This window comes from Citrus clementina, unplaced genomic scaffold (assembly GCF_000493195.1).
Source record: "Citrus clementina cultivar Clemenules unplaced genomic scaffold, Citrus_clementina_v1.0 scaffold_2, whole genome shotgun sequence".
Taxonomy (NCBI): Eukaryota; Viridiplantae; Streptophyta; class Magnoliopsida; order Sapindales; family Rutaceae; genus Citrus; species Citrus x clementina.
The window spans coordinates 633,707-653,481 of NW_006262688.1; the positions used below are offsets into that span (position 1 = coordinate 633,707).

Below are 19,775 nucleotides of genomic sequence, written 5' to 3' on the forward strand. Positions count from 1 at the left end.
ACAGCCCCAAAGCCAAGACATGAAAATTCATCAATTTGGCTATTCAATCCACGAACTAATTAATTAATTAATCAATCAAGTAAGATAACTTATGTAATTACACTAAAATGGAAGTGGCACACCAGATTAACAGCAATGACAGGTGAGGCAGCAGTTAAAGCCCAAATAGCAAGAAAGCCACAAGCCACACCTTTAAGTTCTTTTAATCTTTTGTAGCCGCTACTAATAATAATAATAATAATAAAACCATCATATTAATTAATATGAGTATATAACTAAACATAGGGTTCAAGAGTTCCACGTCTTAAAAGTTCCAATCATAGAGACATTTCCATCGTCCTGCAAATAATCAATCACAGCCTTTAGATTTTCTTTCTGAAAAACAAGCCATCAACTTCAGATTGATCTCAATTACAAGAATACAGTTCAACGAGATAGATAATTAACCTCATAAATGATTTTTTTTCTCTTTAAAAATAAAAATTTTAAAAAAAATTACGGGCTATGTAATTTCTTCCCACTAGTTAATCAGCCACTTACTTCATTCAATCCTAAAGTAACATGCTTTCCTACAATGAGCCTAGATCCTGAAAAATCAAGAGTGAAATAGTAATATTGAAGGCAATAATATTATCGGAGCTTCACTGGCATCAGCCCTGCAACTACTGCCAAAGATCAAGATATACTGCTAATTAGTTTTCTGTAACTGGTGCTCAAGTGAATCATTTGCAAATAAAAAGCAATGAGGAGTGTTGAGTTCTTGAAATTATAATAAAGCTTACAATTCTTCTTCAAAGCACAAAGTTCCAAATTGTTACTGGGAAGAAATATGTGTAATGCCTTTAACATAATTTTACTCCATCCATTTCTTAAAATCACAAAAAGAATTTTCATTATTCATTTATTACTCAATTGGAAAATAATTTCAATGAGCCAAATTCATATAAAATATAAAATATAGATTTAAATTCTCACGATTCTTGAATTCCTATAAGTTAACACAACTCAGTCCTTCAAAAAGCAAAGCAACAATATATCAACTTAAATTGAACAATATGTGATAGATGAACTGTACACCTAGACTAAGCATGAGCAAGATTAAATACAACACCTCATCAAGCTTTGCCATGAATTGTATCAGCTTTGCTTTACGAATGAACAAAATAAGCTTCATATTCCTTGGCTCCTCATAGATAGAAATGGACTGCAACAATTAAAGTGCCAAGATTCATTCACGCTTTTTATTAAATACTTGGAGATCCCCAATTCGAAGATAGTGAACATACGGCTACATGCAAGTGATTTGTCACAGTCAAGAGCAAAGCCTATGTCTGATTTTGTAGTTCCAATCAAAAAGATCCAAATTTAACAAGAGCACACCTAGGATTTTCAACTTTTACATGTATAGGGTTCAAATTTGACAAGAACACATCTAGGATTTTCAAGATTTAGGTGTACAGGGTTCGAATTTAACACGAACACATCTAGGGTTTCTAAGTTTTACAAATCTAGGGTTCGAAATTGACAAGAACATTAAAATTGAAATGGAACACAACACTAGAAACATTATTTACCTGTATTGATCAAATGGTTGCGACAGTGGTCAAGTGAGGGTTCTCAGTTAGGGTAAAATTCAATAGTAGCAGCACACGCGTTTGGTGGGTATTCCATATAGTTCTTGGTGAGGGCCAAAATCGATAGTGAAATACAAGAGAACGTCGGCAGTGGTTCAGTGCCCATGCAAGGATTTCAGTCGAGAAGGGCTTTGTGAGTGTGAGATTGACGAGAGTGACTGAGCGAGAGACAAGAATGAGAGTGCCAACACTTCGGGAAAAAAAAATACGATGGTTGAAAACTGAAGAGGGTTTTGTTTTTATTTACTTTCAATCTAAACGGTGTCGTTTCTTATTTTCTCTTTTAATCCAAACGATACCGTTTATTCTTTATTTAATTTTTATTTATTTTAAAATTTTCAGCCAATCTTGTAAAATAAAATCAAAATAAAAAAGCTACTTGACGACCAAAATTGTATCACAAACTTGTCATTATTTTTTGATAGCCAAATAATTTATCACCAGTCTATCATAGATGTTTGATAGATAAAATTTGTATCACAAGTATGTCGTAAATGCATGATAGAAAAAAAATCTATCATCTGTTTATCGTTGTAGCTCTCCAGATAAAAAATTGTCACACAGAGGACTGTCATAGTAGATCCTTTTTCTTGTAGTGTCTTGAGTTTGGATTTTGTCTTGATGGTAGGAAAGAATTTATAAGCCTTTAAACTTTTGATTTTGATTGTCATTTTTATGTGATTGATTGAATGATTTTGTATGTCTTGTATTTATAAAATTGTGAAAAGTATGATCATGTATTGATTTATGTGTGTTTGAGTGGAAGTAGTGCTGTTATGTTATCCTGGAAACTGTGAACAGTATAAATTGAACTTCATATGACTGTTATTTTCATCTCGTTTCATGCATAAAACTTTATAGATTATTAAATTAGACATCTTTATCTTTCTATCTATATGTTTATTGTTCAAAAACGCATTTTATATAAATTGTTTTGAATATTCAAAGTTGGAACACTGATGCTGGAAAATTTTGATTTTCAGCGGTAATTCTCAATTCTCTAATTTATTTCATAACTCAAAAGACTTCTGAAAATTCTGGGAATTTTTATTACTGCACACATATATGTCTAGTTTCTGTATTTTTAATTTCATAATTGTTGGCTTTATATAAAAATCACTAAAAAGCATAGAGTTGGGCTGCTGCAATCCTAGAAACTATTTTCCAGAATTTCGAGGGCTGATATTAAAGCGAGTTTGGGTTACTTTTTCATCACTAAATTCCTTATAAATTTTTAATTCTGATTCCTTCTTGTCTCCTCTGATCGTCAAAGTTTGAATCACTATTTTTGAATATGTATAACTAAAGTTATGAATTTTCGAATCAGCAGTCCTCTATATGTATCGTCGCTGGACAATTTTGATGTTTTTGGTGAAAATCAATTTTCACAAATGATTATTAACTCTAATTAATATTGTTAAATTTTGTATTGAATGCCAACATGTTGACAGTAGCTTTTTTTTTTTTTTTTATATTTGTGATTTTCTGACATGTTGATAGTTTGATATAAATAAGCTCCTGTATGATGGTCTAGTATAGTTAATGAATTGATGTGCTTAAGTAAGAGTACATGGTTTAAGGATTTTTGGGTTTTCCTATCTGGGTAAGAATTGAATAAGATATTGATAAAAATTTTGTCTTGATAATTATAGGCCAAAAGTGAGCTCATGTGATTAAGGTTATTGTGGATTACATTAGATCGAGGTAAGAGAATTCATGCATGATGTTTATTATAAATATATATGTAATTATTTATGAATAGAACAATGTCGTTCAAATAGATTGGTAAGTTATGGTTTTGAAGTTAGTTTAAAACGTTTTCTTAAATTTGTTTTAAAAAAAGGAACTTTAAAATACTTGTTTTTCTATAAAATGTTTTCCTTAAAATTATTTGAAAAGGTTTGCCAATTCAATGTCTTATAAGCATTTTATCGAAATATTACTGAATGATTGATATTGAAAAATTAGAAACTGCCTTAAGATTTTGGCTCATTATCCATAGTTACCGTTATTGATATTATTGAAAATTAGCTGTATTGTGCGCACCTATTGATGATTATTGCGGGATAAAGTACCTTGATTGAACTATTGGTTGGGTCACTGGGAGTACAGGTGATATATATTGATATATATTGAACTATTGACCAGGTTATCGGGGATACATGTGATACTATGTGGCATGAGCAAATCGAATGAAAGAAATGTTTTATTAATAAAAGATTCTTATATGATTATTTATCAATTTATAGAAGTTGATTTTTAATTTGGGGTTAATGTAAACTATAACCGTATTGATTTCTAATTTAGAATCAATAAAAATTGTAAATTGTAGCCGTATTGACTTCTAATTTAGAATCGATATAAATTGTACTTGCATAGTTGCATTTGATCTATAATCAGGGACTAATGTAAAATATATTCGTTAGCTGAATTAATGATTTTTAATGGATACGTTGTGTGGTGCAAGTGGCTATATCTTTTTACTCTTACAATATTGTAATTTTATTGGCAGCATCATGAAATTTTCCATGAAGTAAACAAAACTTTTTAATTAAAGATTTTTTTCTTGTTGACTTAGAATGATTATTGCTAAAAGGGTTGGGAAAAATCGGGTCCGAATAGGACATTTTGGATTGAATTTGGACGTATTCGGATGAATCTTGCAATACAAAATTGAAATCATACAAATTAAAAGAAGATGGTAGGCGCCAGGCAGTAATGGCAAGCCAGCAAAATGAAAAAGAAATCGGAGAATGCGAGTGTCCTTTTTCATTTTAGCATCAATTATTTTGTTAAGATTTTATAAATAATAATTGCAGCATCACAATCACACAATCACACAATCGAATAATAATAATAATAATAATAATAATAATCACAAGTCGATAATATCAATTAGTTCCATCGGAACCCCTTGCAATTATCAATAAATACAGCTGCTGGGGCATCGACAAGGCCCTCAATTCTTTCTAATTTCTATTATGATTTGGGAATCTAAGGCTGTCTTTTTTATTTTTATATTTAATTTTTTTCCTTCTTTTTAATTTGTAAAATTCCTGTCCGACGTGATTTGGATCCAAACCCGATCCAGACACAATCGGATGGATTTCATCCGATCTGCAGCATCTCCAGTCCTTAATCTCACCCGATAGCGAGCGGCAATTAAATTAAATGAAGATAATTCAAATGATTTGCACTAGTCTAAAATCACTATATTTTTTTGGTTAATGTCACCGTGTTTATTCTTTTATTATATGAGACTCAGACAAAAGACCTAACTAAGTTGCCCACAAATTGGTAGAGTTAGGTTTTATTTTTGAAATTTCAGCATGTTGACTATTCAATATTTAACAAAGTTAAAAAAAATGATATAATTTGTGAACAATAGGTGGAGCACTTAACCATTAGTTTTAGGCGTTTTTCAACATCGAGAATTTTTTAGTGGACAGACCAGAATTTTTCCTAGTTATAAATTAAACCGATAATGGTGGGTTTATTTTATTAAGTAAACCACAAAGTCAAATCATGACATGACCTAATACAGCCGGCCACTTGCTACGTATTAAATATTTCAATAAATCCAAGATGGAAATATTTATTCAATTCATATTTTTATTATCAGTACTGTTTTCAATGCCTCAGCTTTCTCTATAAATCTCATATTCCCCCTCACTCTTAATTATCGTCTTACATTTGCTCGTTACAAAATAAATCAACCAAAAAAAAAAAAAAAAGAAGCCATGTTTTTCGCTTCAATATTTTTCCCACCACCTGTTTCATTGTCCTTAAATATTATCAGTGTGGGAATGGTTGTATTTGCAGCATCCTTGGGCTATTCAGAAATTAAGGGAAAGCACATGAAATATTCAAAGTTTTGGAACTTCAACTCTAGATCTATAAAATCTGCAAAGAAGAAGGAGATTAATATTTCTAGCAAAATAGGCATGCTTTTATTTTATACACCATCGTTTTTCGCAGGTCTTGCTTCATTATGGCTTTGTCCTTTCGAGGGTTTCAGATTTCGGTTGCTTACTTCGGCTCTAACTTTTCATTTCTTCAAAAGGATCTTTGAGGTAAACACATATACATACATATATACCAGTTTCTAATAATGATTCTTAAATTTTATTAAAGTGCGGGATAGATTTTTATAACTTTATAAATGAGTTTTTAAATATTATAACACATTTAATTACAGCGTGGGAACCTTTACATCTTTCTATATATAGAGGTAAGTTATCGAATTAATAAGATCCAGGAATCCCTCCAACAAACATGGTACTATATCTTTTTTATACAACTGCGACATGCTACCTAAAATCCGAGCTTTCTTTTCTTTTTCTTTTTTTTTTCCCTTAAAACTTAAATTTTAGTACTTGTTCATGTTATTAATAATTAGTTAACTTTAAAATAGTTTTTTACTTTTGTTGATGCGTCTCTTTCTAAATCCTTAAGAATGAATCAATTTCATTTATTTTTATCGTCATTTCTTGAATTTGACTTTTAAGCTTTTTCAATTGGTACTATTGAAAAAGAGACCCTAAGAGTCCAGCACTGTGGCTGGTGTTTGAATTCCAATTATATATATATATGTGTGTGTGTGTGAAACTAGTAAATTTTACGATTGCATTAACTGGTAATCCAAAAAGGAAAAAAAAAATCTACTCCCAGCCTACTTGTAAAATATATTATATGTATTTTGAGAGTAATAATTCGAGTTCTCTCACGTAGACTCATACTTTCCTAATTATAAATTGGATGTGAGTAGACATCTCCCCGATTAATCTAAGCTCTGCTTTTTAGACTTGATCTAAAGTGCTTCTAATTGATGCCTAATTATAAATATTTGTAGTTGTCTGATCGTAACAATATATATGTGCATGTCTGTTTGTGTGTGTCTATATATATATATATATATATATATGCACACCGTCGCACATTATGGTTCGCAATGGCATGCATAAGTTAAGGACTATGTGTTTATGTACATATATTTATGATAGGTTAGAAGAGTAGTTGGTTGGTTATGATAGGTCAAAACTTTTATGTTAGCTTGAAATTTTTTGTTAATGATGTGTTTCAAAACTTGGACACAATAAACGTTTGAAGATGAATTAGTTTTGTAAAATTTTGAAAATACATCAATAACAAGCTGATGAGAAGTAACAGTTTTTCTACCATTAACCTTTTGCAGGTGCTGTTCATTCACAAGTACAGCGGTGGGATGGTTCTTGACTCAGCGATTGTTGTCAGTTTAGGTTATGTCATTACCACAACAACAATGATTTATATTCAACGCCTATCTCAAAGAGAAGAATTAATACTTGATCAACCAACTATCGATTTGAAATTTGTTGGGATAATTTTATTTTGTTTGGGCATAAGTGGCAATTTCTACCACCATTACCTCCTCTCAAGAATGAGAAGAAATGGTGAAAAAGAGTACAGGATTCCAACCGGTGGTTTATTTGATAAAGTTGTTTGCCCACACTACCTATTTGAGCTGATAGAGTTTTGGGGCATCTTTTTCATTTCTCAAACTCTCTATGCATTTTGTAATGCTTTGGGAGTAACTTTTTACTTGATGGGAAGGAGTTATATCACTCGAACTTGGTACCTTTCCAAGTTTGAGCACTTCCCCAAACATGTCAAGGCTCTCTTTCCATATATTTTCTAGTAACTTTTATTTTTCTAATTTAATTAGTTAGCAATTGTAGTACTTTATTGAGCAGTTCAGTGACTTAAGTCCCTTTTGGTATTGACCTTAGATTGTTGTAACTTAAAAATTACATTACTAAAGTATTTGATAAACATTACCTGTTGTGACTTGAAAACTAAGTTAATTTGATCCTCTATTTGTATAATGAAAAGCTTATAACATTTTTATTATTTTTGTCAAAACTATTATTTTAAAATCTTATTTTCTACACACTTTTAACTTTTATTTCATAATTAAAGTTTTTTTCCCCTCACAGTAACTGTAGCTTAAAAACTATATTGTACTTAATATCAAATAGAGATAGGGATAGCAAAAATATCTGGATCCAATCCGAATCCATAAAGATTTGGAAGATCTGGATCCTAAAACTTTGAATCCATCAGGATCCAAATCCGAATCTGGATGCAAATGATTCGGAAAATTGGATATCCAGATCCGTATATTTTTAGTTTAATTATTTATTAAATTAAAATTAAATGAAAAAAAATGTATAAGTTAAATGAAAAAACATAATAGGATTAATTAAAAACTTATAGAAGTTAGATTAAATTAAGAAATATATTGGGATCTTGCATTATTTTATGTGGATTTGTGGTGTTTTGATAATTTTATTTGTGAATTTGTGGTGGTCTTATACTTCCACTTATGTTATTCTTGATGTTTGATTTATATTGTGCTATTTTTTTTTTTTTGACTTCATAGCGTCGTATGTTATTTTAGATATTGAATTGTTGATTGTTGAATTATAATTGGATTTTATTTAACGTTATTAGGTAAATCGTTGAATCTTAAATTATATTTTAAATTATGTAATTTTAATTTTATGCGGATCTAGATATCGGGAATATTTCTTGCAATCCGTGCAGATATTACCCGCATCTGTATTCGTATAAACATATGCGGATCCAGATGCAGATTCAAAAATAAAAATACTAATTTAGATCCGGATCCAGATTTTGCTGTCCTTAAAGAGAGCCTTTTTTTTTTTGCTTTTTTAAAAATGTAAAGGGGTGTGCTGAGCCCAAATAAATTTTATTTGCCCACGAATCGAACCGCAGTGGCCAGCGACTCATAATTTACTGGTTACCAACCGTTGCATGCCCTTCGGGGCTCCCTAAATAAGGCCTTAATTCTATTCCATAATGAATTATAATAACGAAACAAAAAAAAAGAAAAAAATGCAACACTACTTATCTTCAAAGATTGGCCGTAGATAGAGATGGTCAATGGGCCGGCCACCAAAGCAAGGCCTATGCGTGCTCTTGTCCGTGTTATGCCGTGTTCACAATTTGTTTCGTGCCGTGTCTAAATTGTTTTACTTAGTCCCGGTCCGGCACACGTGTCGTGCCCATTCGTGTCGTACCCACACGTGTCGTGCCATGGGTTGTGTCGTGCCGTGCCTAAAAAAAAAAAAACCCACTAAACTTTTAAATTTTTAAAAGCGCATACAAAACTGTTGGTATATTTTTTTCAAGTTTATGTATATATATTTTAGGTCTATGTCTTTATTCAAATTTAATAGAATCAAAAATTGAAAACTCAAGTCCATATTCAATAATAATAAACTAATAATAGTAAGAAAATATAATATTAATTTCTAAGTCTAACCTTATAGTAGTAGAATTTTTTTAATACTTAATAATAATAATAATAAATAAATAAATAAATAAATAATTTTTCTTAAGGGTTAACTTAATTGTTAACTTAAAGTTATATAGAGTCATATAACATAGTTCACAATAATATTAATGCATATTTATAAATCATGATATTTATAATTTTATTCATTAAAATCATGATATCAATTATTTATTTAATAAATTATAAATATAAATCAATTATAGTATTTTTTAAACTAAAAATTAAATGAATTTAAAAAATTCAACTTCAGGTTATTTGTAAAATCATAAAATTTTAAGTTTATTTTCATTAAAAAATAAAACGTGTTTATTACAAGCTTTTTCATCGTGTCATACTTTTAAAGCCCATGTGCCTAAACTTATAAGTCCGGCACATAGTTGATTCGATATCAATTAGATTCGGGAGAAAGAGCCGCCAAGTCGTCACCAATATTATCTAATCCCGGCGTGCCCCACCAAAATGTGTCTGTGTCGTGCTGTGCTGCACAGACACGTGTCGTGCCTTGTGTCGTCCGGCGCATTGGCCCATCTCTAGCCGTAGAGGAAATAGATCACCGGAATTGAAAGGTAAAGGAATGAATGAAATCCAACCAGTAAACTAAACCGAGCTAATTTTTATGAACTTATTCGTAAATTAGATGAATGACTAAACATATAGTATACATTAAACCGAAGCATTATAGTATTTAAATAAGCGAACAAAAACATATAAATTCTTTTGCGGGCAACTATCTAAAGGATAAGGTTTCGTTCCTGCAAGTGTAAATATACTGCAGATAGAGAATAATTTAACATACGCTCACAATCGGTAAAAACTCCTTTAGTTCCTATAAGATTAGTACCTATTTAGTCTCTATATGTTTGAAAATATGTCAAAACATTCTTACTGTTAAATTATTGACACCTATGCCGTTACTTTTTTTTTTAACTTAATTTTATAATACTACCCTCTTACAATAATTTTTCTTTCTTTTGGACATAAAGTAAAAAAAATAAATTACCAATTTAATCTCAAAAACAAAATAAGAAATTAATATACTAACTCCGCAGAGTGTTCCACAAAAGTTAATATTTTTTTTAGGGTTAAATTAGTAATTTAATTTTTTTATTAATGTCCAAGAAAAAGAGAAACATTATTGTAAGAGGATAATATTACAAAAGTAAGTTATAAGAAACAAAAGGTAATGACAAGGGTGTTAATAATTTAACGTGATGAATGTTTTGAGGTATTTTTAAAAATATAAAGACTAAACGAACACTAACCTCAAGATATAGGAATTGAATGAGCTTTTAACCCCCTTACAACTGTTCAAGCATTTGTTTCATTATTCAATGTTGAAAGTATATATGTATTTTTTAAAAAAATGAAAGAGAATGGTTAAGAATCATATCCGTAGCTACTGTTGTTTTACCAATCTGTCTAACCCCAATAATTAATTTTCCTAACCTTATCCTATAGATATCATCAAATCCATGACAATAAGTTAAGTTCTGTTTGAAGAGGCTTATCTCTGGAACATCTCGAAATAATACTGAGAGTGGGGAATTCAAATAATCTAAATTCAGAAGATGAAATTTCACGTCAAGTATCAATAGGTTTAGTCAGGGCATTTATAACACGACCTTAATAAACCTCATTTACTGGTATCTGAACAATTTTTCTAGTTGCTTTTTTCAGAGCTTCCCTCTTATATATACGATAATTGCATTGCACTACTTGAAACAAGTAAACTTTCACTCGTTAATTATATTACAAGTAAATAGAAGATAATAAACTACGAAAAAATAGAAAAGCAGCATAATAAACATATATGGGTTAAAAAATTACCAACAATATTAATTAAAAAAAAAACCAAATGAAGTAACTTGTCATGTTGCTAACTTGTGTCGAAAGAAGAAGCAAGAAGCTTTCTGAAGTTTTAGTGGCAATGAGTCTGTCGTCTTTTGGTTACAAATAAAAAAGAGTTAAGAAGTTGGGATGTAATTTCCATTTGATTTTTGAAGTTAGAGCAATAGGGAATAAGGTTGAAATAATAAAAAAGCACTCTGTTAAAAACTATGGTTGAAGGTTTCAATTTTCTTAATATCCCATAAATCCATAATAAAACAATATATACTGGGAAGAGTCCAATTTCCTTTAATTTATATCTATATACACTAGCAACAGCTGGAAACATTGCAGTTAAGAGTTGAAGGTATTTTATTTTAATTTTTTTTTCACCGGGGGCTTAAAGTGTAAGTGAATGCACTTTGTTGTTTTAATATGGTTACAGATATTGTTTCCTTGTCAATCGTTCCCGAATCTTCCAAAACTGAAAGGAAGATTTGCATATGGAACTATGAAAGATAAGAGGCTATAAACTGATGGGAGGGGTAATTAAACAATTGTGAAATACCTTGCAACCAAAAAGTGATTACGTATTACATCTTTTGTGAAAGTTGAACGGAATGCTTTCTTCAGAACATTTGATATCACGCAATACAATAGCAATCTTACACTCTGAACGTTATGCGATGCAATCTGCATCATAAACAAAATCAAGTAGCCAATGCCTCCCCCAACCAATAGTGTAATTTGATGATGAAAATTGAAAATAGTATCTTCACTTGATCTCCAGGGCAGGGACATCTGGTATGCCTATCAGAGTGAAACCTCACAGGTCCACAATGTAACCCTTCCCTTCGAAAATAAGATGATCACATAATCATCACAAACAAGGAAGAATGAAAAAAAAAATCGAGTTTATGATAATACCTTTTGGTGGTACTTAAATTTGATGACCTAATCAAATTTGTTTTTCTAACCCCCATGATTCGACTACTACTTGATGATGCAAAATTGCAAATGTCCATTAACTAGTTTCTTACCAGCAGCTTTGGCAATGTTCGGCCTTAAATTCCCACTAAGATAGAATATAAGCTCATAGTGGGGATCATTCCTGCTGGAACACTTACTGTGATTTTTTAATGCTTATGCAGTCATGCAGAGTGTTTGATGAATTTGATCTTTGATATGAATGCCCAGCAAAGAGAAAGAAGAGGAAAGTAATAAATGATGAATGCTATTTAGAATTTGTACACATTTTTTGGATATTAAATGCTTACCTATTGTGTAAACTAGAGAATCCATATTGATTTGGATTCTGAACCCTCCAACCAAGTCTGATGCACGTGCATCCATTTGTACTCATCTGAGGCCATGTTCTGCTCAAACCGACAAGAAAACACTGGTAACTGAATTCCTGCTTAAGATGTTTCTCATAATATCATTAAGTGGTAAACCATGAGAAAATGGTCTAATTTAGACATACTTGCGAACTCATTAAAACTGTCGTCAAACAGCATTGCCGCTCCTCTCCTATAGGAATAGATCATCAATGAAGATAAAAGAAACTCCAACAAAATTAACATGCCATTTACATTACAAGACCCACACAATCTATTCATGAAGGGGCATGAAAGATGATCTGATAACCTAACACCAAAGAAGTACCATTTCATACAGAAATCTCTCCAATATTCAAAGAGAGGGAAACTGAAAATAATGACATGAAAAGTGGCAAACTGAAAATAAGGCTGAGCATATATGATAGTTCCACAAACTAAATAAAAAATTTCTAATAAAACAATCATGGGTTCTCAATCTCATCTGGAACAACTTTCATTATCCCCATTCAATCTCAATGCAGTAGGAGAGTGAAAAAGTGAAGGAAACTGTCGGATAATATCATGTAAAAAATAAGCCAATCAGCCCTCCAAAATTGGAAAATGCTGACATCATTGGATTTCATGAATAGTTGAACTCTAGAACAAGCTTACCAATTAGCAGCACTTACCAATTGGCAGCAAACTATCAGGAGTCTCAAACAAAGTACCAGTAAATCTAAACGACTGCACAATGACAATACATCAAGAATATGGTATAACAATTGCTTATGAAAGCTTTTTGATGCTACAAACTGCTCATGCTTTGGGCAAGCTGGAAATTTGTACGTTTATAATTCTTTGTAGTTTTTGGTCATTTTACAGTGGTGCTTTTGAATTGTATATTACCTGCTTCTTGAATTACAAAGTAGCCGTTGGTTCTACAGCTTTTCTTAAAATTTTCTTGGATTTAGATGGCCAATACCAACAATAGAGATTAATAAATTAATGTGCACTCCCAAGCAATGCATAAGTTCTATATATATATATATATATATTTTGAGACACAGAAGGAATTTTAGCCAATTTACAATTTGGAATAATCATCTGGGTTGGTATTGCTGATCAAGAAGTTTTTGATTGACACCTAATTGCATAACTAACCATCACAATCTCATTCTCTATTTCTCCAATGACTGGATGAAAGATAGCCGCTTGTACAATTAATTATCAACTAGTTTTCAAAATATAATAATAATAAATGAAAAACTCTACCATACTGCAGCAGACATGAAAAAGTTCACAGAGTTACAACTGCCACTTGCAATTATTGTTATACGGATAACTGCCACATTATGACTGAGCCGGTGGGAAAATTTTTTCTTAATTCAATAATAAATTTGCCAAGGTTAAATTGCTTTCTCCATTTTATCACAAATAGCTCCCAGAAAGCTGAAGCTAAGACTAGCTTCCAGTGGCACAAACCAGAAGTTCTACGATTTTTGGTCTACACCAGCTTGGTCAAGTCAAAAAATTGACTATGGTCATATAGCATCCAGAATTTTGGTTATATTGATGCCAAAGTAGATTTCGGTTTTGTTGTCTGTGGAATTAACTAAGCAGAACAGACCTAGGCAGTGTCCAAAATCCACTCACAGTTATATGTAAAGGGCTACACTCTAGAAGTTAGAAGACTATAAAGATTACAGAAGCACAAGCTATAACAAGTAAAAATGTCAAGAAAATTAATTGAAATTAAAAATCCTCACCAGATGACTCCCACTTATCAAACTTCACAAGCCATGCATCTAAGCCAATTTGCGCTGAGGAAACTCGATCCACCCATACCCGATACTGCTTTCCTTGTTTATCGCCATACAAATTTTCCATCAAATCTGAGCATTGATGCATTGATTGCTCGGTTCCAGAGGGATGAACAATAATTCCCAATGAATACTGTGGGTAAACACAATAAGTCTTTTATCAACATTCTTGTGTTTTTGAAGTTTTTAAATATTTATAAACCACATTTTCAAAATAAATAAATATTCTATCTAGAACATAGCTGTACATAATTACAGATGGTGGTAAGAGCATGAGAATAGTACACAAGTGTCCGTTCAAGGACAATTATTGGGCATGTTATCTAGTATCAGATACATTGTTGGAACATTCAAACTGCTTGGACTGTGACAACCAAGAATTGAATAAAATATGAATTGGACGAATCATTCATTATCGAATATAAATTCCAAAACATTTGTTTTTCACTCAAGTGAATCAGTACTATATCTCATGACTTAATTCCACTCACGTTTTGACATTTCATTATTCACTTTAGCAATTGACCTTCTGTATAAAGGACCAAGATATAAAAAATGGATCTCTGCAGGTAAATATTTATTCCAGTATGGTAATGCTCAAATTTATTCCAGATAAAATTCATTCAATTTTTCCCCGCTGGGGGGGGGGGGGGGGAACCAAAATTTTTACAAGAAAAATCAGAAAAAGAAACTTACAAAGACTGATCTTAAGCTTTGCATATAGTGCTCAGATTTCTCAACTTCTGCACGCCGCCATCTCTCATAAAACAAATAAAGCTTCACAACTTCATGACCAGGACTGAAATGCCCACTTTGCATTTTTGAAAGTCTCTAATATCTCTTGGAGAGACATTTGGACCAAGGCCGAATTTACCAATGGCTTGCATGATCCTGGCAGCACATCTCTCAGTTGCATGAATTATTTTAGGATTGTCCTTTGCATTTTCTGCATGCCACTGCAACAATTCTTCTTGTGAATTGCTCACCTATCCAAGATAAGAATGTCCAAAGATAAGAATGATGCAAAACAACAATAATATGCCAACAAATATAAACATCTATGAAATACAAACCATCACACCATATATGTCAGGAACGCTGAATAATTCGGCATCATTTCCAGAGTCACCACAAACAAGAGTATTAACCGGTACTTTGCCATCAATTTTGAATTTTTTAAGCACATATGCAAGAGCCTGTCCTTTTCCAGCACCTTTTGGTAATACATCCAAAGCCATGCCACTACTAAAAATCAATTTTACATCTAACTGGCCAAGAACATATTAAGATCAAAAGGATATTCGCATAATAAGAGTGTTGAGGCGCAACAGCTATAAATGCCAAAAAAAAAAAAAAAAAAAAAAAAAAAAAGAGACATTCTTTAACATGTTTCAGCATGCCTATAATACTTTGCTTAAGGTTGCCAGTTGCTCCCCACGAAGACAAGCATCAGCAATTCAAACTTACCCCACGTTCCTCCAAGCGTTCTGACAGAGCTTTCATTATTGCAAAGGCCTTAAACTTTTCCACAAAGAAGCTAATTTTGTGAGGTCGTTGCTCAGTTTCTGACTGCAGTGTCCCATACGAGTCAAATAACAAAATCCAATACATAGGTCACCAGTTTAGTTGATTGATAAATCATATTCTTTCACCATATTATAAGCACATAACACAACTGTAAAATGTTAGGAATGCAGCCTATTTCTGAAACTGTTAAGCAAATGATTGCGCTAAAATTTCAGCGAACAAAACATAATAACAAGTAATTTCGCAGTATTAATGGTCCAAAGACAAGACTTCTTGCTCCATCAATACCATCCATTTAGAGAAAAATAAACATACCTGAAAAGCAAGTTCAGGAAACTTGGCGGTTTCCTCCAAGACTATGCCTCTATCCCATTTATGATTTAGATAATTCTCCCAGCCATCATCGTGTACCATTGATTCGCCATATACAATCTCAGTTCCCACCGACATAATTGTTATATCTGGAGTCAACAAGGGCTTTTCTTTCCTTAACTGCTTGTAAATTGTAGGTGACCTTCCAGTTGAGAATACTAGCAAAGAATCTTGACGATAATGGGCTTCCCACAGCGCATTAAACCTTAAAAGAGAAAGGTTCTCTCCATCATCATGATCTACCTGCAACCAAAATAAATTCAAGTATTACAATAAAAAGTAGTTAAAATTCAGATCAAGTAATCAGTCGAGTCTACCAACAAGTGGTGAAGACCAAATATGTTACCATTGTAAGGTCAAGGTCTGAGACTATCATGAGACGAGCAGAACCATCAAGACGATCCATAGTTGTTGAAACTGAAAAACAGTGCAAACTCAAGTTTGTGTTTTGGATTTAGGTGTTGAAATCCACCGCTGGTTATGATACCGGATTAGTTTCCAGTAAAAGTGAGAATCAATTCTTGTAAAATTATGCAAAACCCTTCAGCTGTAAAATTATGTAAAATTACACATAATTGTGTAAAATTGTGCTTAAATTTTCCTAAGCATTTCTAATTTGTATAGAAAACACTTTAGCTGCAATTCTTGTAAAAATCTGCAGAAGCATAACAATTACTTAGATACCCAAAACAATAGCAACTAAGTAAGCCTGTAACCATAAGTAGGTGATTAGACAGTGTCATCAATTAGCCAGCTCCAATGTTATTGCTCAAACAATTAATACAATTGCACTAAACAAAAACATATAAAGCTCAACAATGACAATCAATAATCAAAAGTAATAATAAAATTGCAGAATCAGAAAAAAAAATAATGATAATGATGATGATAATAATAATAATAATAATTTGTAAATCTAATTAATACCTGCGCTTTTTTAAGAGAACCAAACGGAGCAAGAGAAACAGAGCAACATATACAGATTGTCTGCGTAGAGTTTATGCAGTTAAGAAGACAAGATTCCAACAAAAACAAACAAACAGAATATTATTAATTATTTATTCTTCTCTTTTACTTTCTATCTATAACGAAAAAATAGAGTTAAATTTATCGACAAAATAGAGTTAAATTTATAAAATTAAAATATATACGATTACATTGTTGATGCCGAGAAAACCTCAACAACTGAATTTATTTTTTGGGAAAGCAGCACGTACTGATTCTATTTTGCTGAGTCGACTTCAAATTTACTGATTCGAACTCAAATTCCTTCACCTGTGTATCACAGAAAACGTAAGGACTCGTTAGCAGAGGTGCCGGTGTAGATCTTCCCACGCCTAAGTCTGATGTTTGTATACAAGAAAACATACCGAGAAACCAGATATAAACGAAAGTTCTTTTGAATAGCAATATCATAAAGTGTAGTGATAATATTATTTCTTTCAAGCTATGGGACCGCTAAGGGTTGTGCCACACGGACACCCTCTCCTATGATGAAGAATTGTGCAAACCTCAGATTTAATCACTCTTAATCATCAGGCTACCTAAATTTGATTAGGCCAGTCCTACATTTTATGTGAACAAACATTCATAATAAGTCCAGAAAAAAGAAATAGATTGGTCATTAACTATAGGAAGCTGAATAAAAACCTTTAAGATATTAGGTATCTAATTCCTAGTCAAACTCATTTTTAAAAAAAGAATAGCAAATGCAAAAGTATATTGTAAGTTCGATATGAAATTAAGATTTTGACATATGAGGATAGGTATAGGTTTTGTGGTACCACATGGACATTATGAATGAAATATCATGACATTTGTATTAAAAAATGCCCTATCGAAATTTCAGCACGTGATGGATAAGTATATCAGCCCATATCAAAATTTTGCCTAGTGTATATTGACGATGTCCTAATCTTTAATAATAGCGAAAAAGAACATTTGAACATCTTTTGAAGTTCAAAGATTTGACACATAAACATGGCTTGGTATTATCTGAGTAGATGAAGATTGGACTTAAAGAAATTGATTTTTTAGGACTCCATATCAAAGATAGGCATATCATTCCTCAGCCACACAATATAGAAAAAAAAATCTCAATTTCCTGATGAGTTGTCAAGTAACAAGCAGATTTAATAATTTTTGGGAATCATCAAATATGCAGCAGATCGTATCCTGAATCTTACAAAGCTAACAAATCATATTTCAAAGCATCTAAAAAAATAGATCCTTGCCATGGTCAGTAGAAGCGACAAAAATCTTAAAAGAATTAAAGTTGAAATATCAATTGCTTCCACTTAATAAAAGATATCTCATCATTCAAATAGATGCTAGTGACAATTATTGGGGTGCTATACTGATTGAAGAATGCGAGGAAAACAAGAGAATTCTTTTTATATAAATCAGGGCGATTGAATAAAGCTCAGCACCACTACCTATCATCAAAAAAGAAGGTTCTTGCAGTGATCAAAGGAATTAAAAAGTTCTAATTCTTCCTCTCTCTCACGCCATTTGTAATTGAAATAGATTATAAATATCTTTAAGGATTAGTCAGAAGAAAAGAAGGAGAAATCTCATATCCATAGCTAGCAAGGTGGTCTAAATCCCTTTCAAAATTTAGATTTGAAGTCAGGCATGTCAAAGGAGAATCCTACACAGTTTCAGATTTCCTTTCTAAGCTAATTGATGCAAACCCCATAGTAAAACTCTAAGACCCACACTTAATTTAAAGTTTCAATTGTTCAAGAAAGTTCTAAATGGGTTAAAACCCAACAAAAACATTGACCCAATGTTTAAGAAAATATAAATTAAGGCTCTGTTTACTTTCTGGAGTAGGAGTGAGAAGTGTGGATTCTTCCCACTCTAGTATTTACTTTAACAAATTGGAGAAGGATTGGAAATCCCACTCCGTGGGCCCCACCCATTTTTGGAGTGGGAATCTACTCCCACCTCTCCATTTTCTACCATTTTTTTAATTAAATTAAATTTAATTTGATTTAATATTTAATAAAATAAATATTATTATATTTATTTAAATAATATTATTATTATTTAACTAAATAATAATTTGCATTGATTATAAGTTAAAATTACTTAAAAATAAATTATTATATGCTATCTTTATTTAATAATATAATATTATTATATTTATTTTAAAAATAATAGTACTTTATTTATTTAATATTAATAATTAATAATAATAAATAGTTTATTCTAAGAAAATATTAATTTTGTACTAAATAATATTATATTAATAAATAATAAATTTAATATAATTATATTAAATAAAATAATATTTCATTTTATATTTACCCTTCTTTTTATTAAATTTACTATAATAATATTTAATAAATATTTAAATAATATTATTATATTTAACTAAATAATAATTGGGTTTGATTCTAAGTTTAATTTACTTAAACATAATATTATTATATTAATAGAGAATTAATAATATTATTATATACCATCTTTATTTGAAAAAATAATAGTATTATATTTATTTAATGTTTAATAATTAATACTAATAAATAGTTTATTCTAAGAAAATATTAATTTCATACTATGTTAATAGTAAAAATATTTCATTTATATTGCCCTTATCAACAATTTATAATTTATAATTAAAATTAAAATTAATAAAAATTGTGATGTTCATAATTAAGAATATTAATAATTATTATAAATTTACAAATCCAATAAAATAAATGTTTATTCATTATATATTTTTATTAACTTTGTAATTTAAAACTATAATTCTTTAAATAAGGATAAATTTTGTAATTTGAAACTATTTACTCTCAATCCAAGATAAAGTAAATACATAAATTGGATTCTGATCTCTATTCCATGCTTCCATTCCAATGCAAGTAAACAATTTACTCCTACTCTCACTCCACACTCTTAATCCTAGGAT

At 30.9% G+C, this 19,775-nt stretch overlaps 1 protein-coding gene and 1 pseudogene across 1 annotated transcript; one reads left to right on the forward strand and one right to left on the reverse strand.

Annotated features, from left to right (window-relative positions):
- Positions 1 to 5,374: 5,374 nt before the first annotated feature.
- Positions 5,375 to 7,311, forward strand: LOC18051188 (3-oxo-5-alpha-steroid 4-dehydrogenase 2). Its single transcript, XM_006445602.1, has 2 exons — positions 5,375 to 5,707; positions 6,829 to 7,311. Exons 1-2 carry the CDS (start codon positions 5,375 to 5,377, stop codon positions 7,309 to 7,311), a joined length of 816 nt encoding a protein of 271 aa, XP_006445665.1.
- Positions 7,312 to 11,370: 4,059 nt separating this feature from the next.
- On the reverse strand, positions 11,371 to 17,480 carry LOC18051190 (annotated as a pseudogene).
- Between the last annotated feature and the right edge of the window lie 2,295 nt (positions 17,481 to 19,775).